The 6,598-nt window shown below is 41.8% G+C and overlaps 1 protein-coding gene across 1 annotated transcript; it reads left to right on the forward strand.

Moving 5' to 3' along the window:
* Positions 1-1,694: 1,694 nt before the first annotated feature.
* Positions 1,695-5,141, forward strand: LOC101004159 (putative protein FAM172B). The gene has a single exon (XM_021933990.2). It carries the CDS (start codon positions 2,791-2,793, stop codon positions 3,913-3,915), a length of 1,125 nt encoding a protein of 374 aa, XP_021789682.1. The 5' UTR covers positions 1,695-2,790; the 3' UTR covers positions 3,916-5,141.
* Positions 5,142-6,598: the final 1,457 nt, after the last annotated feature.

Raw genomic sequence — 6,598 nt, forward strand, 5'->3', positions numbered from 1 at the left:
AAGCCTGTGCATCTAGACTGTGAACTTCACAGGTCTCAGTTCACTACAACCCCCTTGGGTTGGGCAGGGTAGCTAGAGTGGGCTAGAGTTGGATATTTCCCTTCCCCCAAGTCAGTTAGGCTCTGATAAAACCCCGGCAGGTTAGCCTCTGATTAAATAGCTTCTCCTGAGGGCAGACCTTGTTAAGAAGAACAAAATGCTCTGGCGTATTTCAAAATGGCTCCTTTTCCCCACCCACTACCAGAGGCATGGATAGTCACCCTGAGGACCTGTGAGAGCTCCAGGAGCTTAAACAAAATTGGGGAGCGAGGAAGAGGGGATGGCTAGGTCCCTCTGACTTGTCCACACTGATCCTTCACATTGACCTATCCTGGTAGTTGTTCCATTGGCGGCTTCAGCAGCTACTCTCTGCTCTGGTAAGTTGTGATTCTCTATATTGACGTGCTTTCAGTCCCTCCGATTTTGGAGGCGGTAGTATGTCCAATAACCTTACTTCTTTTATGGATCCTATGAAGAAGAGCTTTTCATTTTCAGTTTGTCTAGCTTTTTACTTGTTAGGACTGAGTAGCAACTTCCAAGATTTTTACATGCCAGTCTGGAAACAAGAAGTCAACAAACATCACCACTGAAAATTTTGAATAAGGTTATGACCTCCCATTAGATTGTTTCACCATGGCCTCAATGTAAAACATTCTTGGATTTTTGAAGCATGGATTTTTGCCATGCATTGCATCCATTTTCAAGGCTTTTTTTTTTTTTTTAAAGGATGGTTAAGTCTGTCAATTATTTACACTTTAGAAAAAGTAAATTAATTACATAATAACATCTGAGAGAGAGGCTGAGCATGGTGACTCACACCTGTAATCCCACCACTTTGGAAGGCCAAGGCAAGAGGATCACTTGAGGCCAGAAGTTTCAAACCAGCCTAGGCAACATAGTGAGATCCCGTCTCTAAAAAAAATTTGTTTTAATTAGCCAGGCATGGTGGCATGTGCCTGTAGCCCTAGCTACTTGGGAGGCTGAGGTGAACTGTGAGATCAGAAGGTCGAGGCTGCAGTGAACTGTGATCACACCACCACACTCCATCCTGGGTGACAGAGTCAGGCCCTGTCTTTCAAAAATAACACCTGAGATCAGCAAAGACTAGATGCATTTTTAATAGAAAAGGAAGGAATAGCGAGCAGTCTGGATAGTGCTTTGGACAACCAAAAACCTTTGTAAAGTACCTTTTGGGTTAGAGGGGTCAGAGAATAAGATTTAGAAAGTGAGAAGGGAGTAAGAAATCTTAGACCAGCTTATTGAAGTGGGGAAAAAATTAATTTAAAAATTTAAAAAGATTTGGCCAGGTGTGGTGGCTCATACCTGTAATCCTAACACTTTGGGAGGCCGAGGCAGGTGGATTGCCTGAGCTCAGGCATTCAAGACCAGCCTGGGCAACACGGTGAAACCCCGTCTTTACTAAAATACAAAAAAAATTAGCTGGGCATGATGGCGGGCACCTGTAATCCTAGCTACTCAGGAGGCTGAGACAGGAGAATTGCTTGAATCTGGGAGGTGGAGGTTGCAGTGAGCTGAGATCGCGCCACTGCACTCCAGCCTGGGCGACAGAGTGAGGCTCCATCTCAAAAAAAAAAAAAAATTAAAAGAGATTTAAGACATCCAAGCAGGCACCATTTGAATTTTGCCTTAGGCCTAATAGCAACTCGAGTTGCACTGAAAATCATTTGGAGTGCTACTTATTGGAAGTGGGTTGTAGTTTGCCAGTGTCAGTGTTAAGAAATTAAGAAGGGAGAGTGTTAACATATTTGTTAAGAAAGTTCATTTGAAAGTCAGCCTTATCCGCAATCACTCCTCTGACAGTTGTTTGGCTTTGGGGAAAGCCACTTAACCTTTCAAAGCCTTTTTTTCCGGCTTTAAGCTCTGCCTAAGGAACTATCTAAGTTAACTTCTCATCTAGCCTATTTTTCTTCCTTCTCAGACATCAGAATAACTGTATCTTCTAGTATTCGCTGAATTGATCATAATCTCCATTGCCTGATTCACATTTCACTCCCGCTTCTATCTTCTGCCATTCATTTAACAGCAAAAGTTATTAAATATCTTCTGTAGAAATAAATGAAGACCAACCAAATGAGAAAAGCCTATTTATTCTGAGCCTGCTGTAGCAAGGGAGTCCACCACTATCACTTGCGTTTTGGCGGAGACTCAAGGCAGCAGAAGAGTAGGAGAGCTTTATAGTGGGGAAAAAAAAGACTTCACATTTGCCCTGATTGCAAGTTGTCGTGGAGAAGCTGTAGGTGAGCTAACTAGAAATGGGGACATCTTGCGTGATTGGTTAGGGGTACGTATTTGGCTCTCTCTGGTTGGTCTCAGGTTGGAAATAGGGACAAAATTAGGAAAGCTGTCAGATATTAATGAAGTTCTTGCCATTTAGCGCCAAGTGTTGTAGAAGTTACCGGTTAATTTCCTGAATTGTCACTAGTGATAGAGATCTGATTTCCTGCCAGTCTGATTTATACCAGACTGACTTCCTGAGTTGTTTATTGTAAATGAGGGGTTGGCTTCCTGGGCAGGTTGTGTGTCAAAAAAATCCATATTTACATATGGTCTCTCCATTGTCCCTTCATATATTCAGTCTCTCACTGTTTTGAATCATTCACAATTATTTCGAATTAACATCTTTACCACTGGTTAGAAGGTTAATGTCTTTCTGACCCGCTTAGTTTAGCATCATGTGCCGCAGGAAGAATTTGACAAGCTGAAATTTTCATTTGACTTTTACTAGCACTGATGTACTATTATTCTTTTAACTTTCAGTGGTTACCAATGACACAGGAGCTGAGCTTCCAAAAATTTATTGAACAATCTGACTTACTAGGAGAACTTAAATATGACTTCAATGAAAAAGCTGAATTCAGACACACTGAAACACAAAGGCCTTTTGTCTTTAACTATTATGAAAATGTGCTTGAGAAAAATAGCAAGCGCTACCAGGCCCTTGGCCATTTGCTTGAACAATATATTTATGAGCTTTTGGAGAAGGTGTGCAAATTACAAAAAGTATATATCCCACCTGAGGCTGATGAAGAAGAACCAAGAAGCTTCTTTTTTATGAGCGAGAAAGCATTAACAAATCACCATTCTGCTCTTCTTGTCCTTCTTCAAGACCATGGGGTCTTTCGAGCTGGTCAGTGGAGTCAGCAGGCAATAGTACATCATGGTCTCCAACACGGAAGTCAGATACCGTGTATTCAAATGGCATTGCAGGCACATTATGATGTAATGGTGCTAAACCCCAATGATAATTTTGTGGAACTAAAGATGGAAAAAGAGTGGCAAGGCCTTTTAACACAAAATATTGAGTCGTCTTCTCTAAAAATGGTTCCAGGTGGGAGCTTTTTCTCTCTCCAGCATCCTCCCAAATGCATTCCAAAAAGATGCAGCAACACCCCCGAAGAACACATGGCTTACATATGGGATTACTTCATTTCAAAGACTGAAGGCAAGGATATTGCCTTCATTGTACATGGTTATGGAGGCTTGGTTTTTATGGACTTGCTTGTTCGTAGAAGGTGGGAAGTGATGAGCAAAGTATATGCTGTTGCACTTATTGACTCTGAACATCATGTAGGACACCAGCTGGGAAGTGATGTACAATTATTAGCATGGATAAAGCACCACTGCCGTGAATGGGTGACAAGTCCTAAGCCTTTGGATAAACCTGCAGCTACTGTTTTCAAAAAGGAATTTCCTATGGTTTCTGCTGGTACAGAAAAGTACAGCTTAGCCCCTTCCTCTAGCCTTCAGTCAATTTTTAAGTACTTTAAAAAAGCTTTAAAAGCCAGAACAACCATTAATTTCTCTCAAATGCCAATAGTGACTAGAGGTTCCACAAAAAGAAAGCAAAGTGCTTAAACTACTTTTGTCATCTAAGGTTTTTTTTGTCCTTCTGCAACTTTGCTAATATAGATTCTGGAGGGAAAAAAAAAACACACTTTCAACTCACACACAATATGATGTTCTGGCTTGAGGTTTGATTTGTTACTTTTTATTATTTTGTTTTTATGAGGCAGGGTCTGATTTTGCTGCCCAGGGTGGTATGGAAATCTGGCTTCAAGCGAACCTCTTACCTCAGCCTCCCAAAGTGCTGGGATTATAGGCATTAGCCACTGCACATGGCCGCAGTTGTTGCTTTTTTTTTTTTTTTTTTTTCTTTTTTTTTGAGGAGGAGGAGGAGGAGTCTCACTCTGTAGCCCAGGCTGGAGTGCAGTGGCATGATCTCAGCTCACTGCAACCTCCGCCTCCCAGGTTCAAGCAATTCTCCTGCCTCAGCCTCCCAAGTAGCTGGGACTACAGGCACGTGCCACCACGCCCAGCTAATTTTTGTATTTTTACTAGAGACAGGGTTTTGCCATGTTCCCCAGACTAGTCTAGAACTCCTGACCTCAGGTGATCCACCCACCTTGGCCTCCCAAAGTGCTGGGCTTACAGGCATAAGCCACTGCACCCGGCCATTTCGTTGCTTTTTTGAAAAGTGAACATATTCTCTTTTGTAGCCTATTGATGAACTGGGAATTCAGTGTCATCATTAATATTTTACAGTGTTAGTTAAGTGTGAAGATCTTTTTTTAAAAAAGCTATGGTTTGATATAATGACAGCAAAATGGCAATTGATAAAAATTAGATATAGAATCAATCTTTGATTTCTGTAATATTAATATCATAGTAAAATTACAAGTGAATATAAAAATTAAACATCATAAGCAAACTGCATTCTTTGTTTATGTTTTTTGTTAAAATTTATTGTACTCCGTTCACCAGGTCTGAAGAAAAAAATCTTTTAATAAATTTCTTGGTCTTGTGTGTGTGTTCACTCATATCTTCAACTAATATCTGAGTGCTTACTATGTGCCAGTCAAGACTAGGTGTTTGGGACACCATAGCAAACAACCCCAACATTGCCTTTTTCTTTACAGAGTTTACAATGGCCAAGAAATTACAAATGTGAAGAGTGTTAAATAGTAGAGGAGAGTGGGTGCAGACTGGGTTCAGTGTCTCATGCCTGTAATCCCAGCACTTTGGGAGGCTGAGGTGGACGGACCACCTGAGTTCAGGAGTTTGAGATCAGCCTGGCCAACATGGTGAAACCCCATCTCTACTAAAAATACAAAAATTAGCCAAGCAAGGTGGTGAACGCCTGTAATCCCAGCTACTTGGGAGGCTGAGGCAGGAGAATCACTTGGACCTGGGAGGCAAAAGTTACAGTGAGCCGACATCATGCCACTCCACTTCAACCTGGACGACGAGAGTGAAACTCCGTCTTTGGAAAAAAAAAAAGGAAAGGAAAGGGTGGCACGGAATATCTAGCATGAGAGCTAACCAGCCTTGGGGTTCAAGGAATATTTCCCAAAGAAAATGATGCTTAGTTTGAAGAACAATAGTAGTTGGCTAGGGGAACAAAGTCACAGGCAAATGAACAGCCTATGCAAAGGTTTTTAGGCAGGAGAAAGAAGTCTAGCTCAGCTACAGCTGAAAGATTGAGAAGGAATAGTGTGTTCAGAAATAAATTATTTAGGACACTTGCTGATATAGTTTGGATTTGGATATTTGTCCCTACCCAAATCTCATGTTGAATTGTAATCCCCGGTGCTGGATGTGAGGCTTGGTAGGAGGTGTTTGGGTCATGGGGGCGGATCCCTGACAGCTTGGTGCTGTCTTCACAATAGTGAGTTCTAGTGAGATCTGGTCATTTGAAAGTATGTGGCACCTCCCCTACCCTCTCTCTCTCTCTTGCTCCTGCTCTGCCATATGAGTGGCCTGCTCCCCTTCACCTTCTGCCACGAGTAAAAGCTCCCTGAGACCTTCCCAGAAGCCAAGCAGATGCCAGTGCCATGTTGCCTGTATAGCCATCAAAACCATAAGCCAATTAAGCCCCTATTCTTTATAAATTACCCAGTCTCAGGTATTTCTTTATAGCATGCAAGAACACCTTAACACAGAAAATTAGTCCCAAGGAGAAAGATGTTGCTAGAAAGATACCTGAAAATGTGGAAGCAGCTTTGGAACTGGGTAATAGGCAGAGGTTGGAATGGCTTGCAGGGCTCAAAAGAAGACAAGATGAGGGAAAGCTTGTAGTTTCGTAGAGACTGGTTAGATGGTTGTGTCCAAAATGCTGATAGTGATATTGACAGTGAAGACCAGGCTGACAAGCTCTTAGATGGAAGTATGGAACTTAGTGACGGGAGCAAAGTTCACCCACATTATGCCTTAGCAAAGAGCTTGGCTGCACTGTGCCACTGCCCTAGGTTCTGTGGAAGTTTGAACATGAGAGTGATGATTTACATATCTGGCAGAAAAAATTTCTACACAGCAAAGCATTCAAGATGTTGCCTGGCTGCTTCTAACAGCCTACATTCAAATGTGGGAGCAAATAAATGACTCAAGTTTAGAATTTATATTTAAGCGGGAAACAAAGCATGAATGTTTGGAAAATTTGCAATCTTCCCATGTAGTAGAGAAAAAGCTTTTTCAGGAGAGGAATTCATGTGAGCTGTGAAGTAACCACTTGCTAGAGATATTTGCGTAACTGAAAGGGAGC

This window comes from Papio anubis, chromosome 2 (genome assembly GCF_008728515.1).
Source record: "Papio anubis isolate 15944 chromosome 2, Panubis1.0, whole genome shotgun sequence".
NCBI lineage: Eukaryota > Metazoa > Chordata > Mammalia > Primates > Cercopithecidae > Papio > Papio anubis.

Coding starts and splice junctions, on each gene's coding strand:
- LOC101004159 (XM_021933990.2), top strand. CDS start 2,791: ATGTACTATTATTCTTTTAACTTTCAGTGGTTACCAATGACACAGGAG.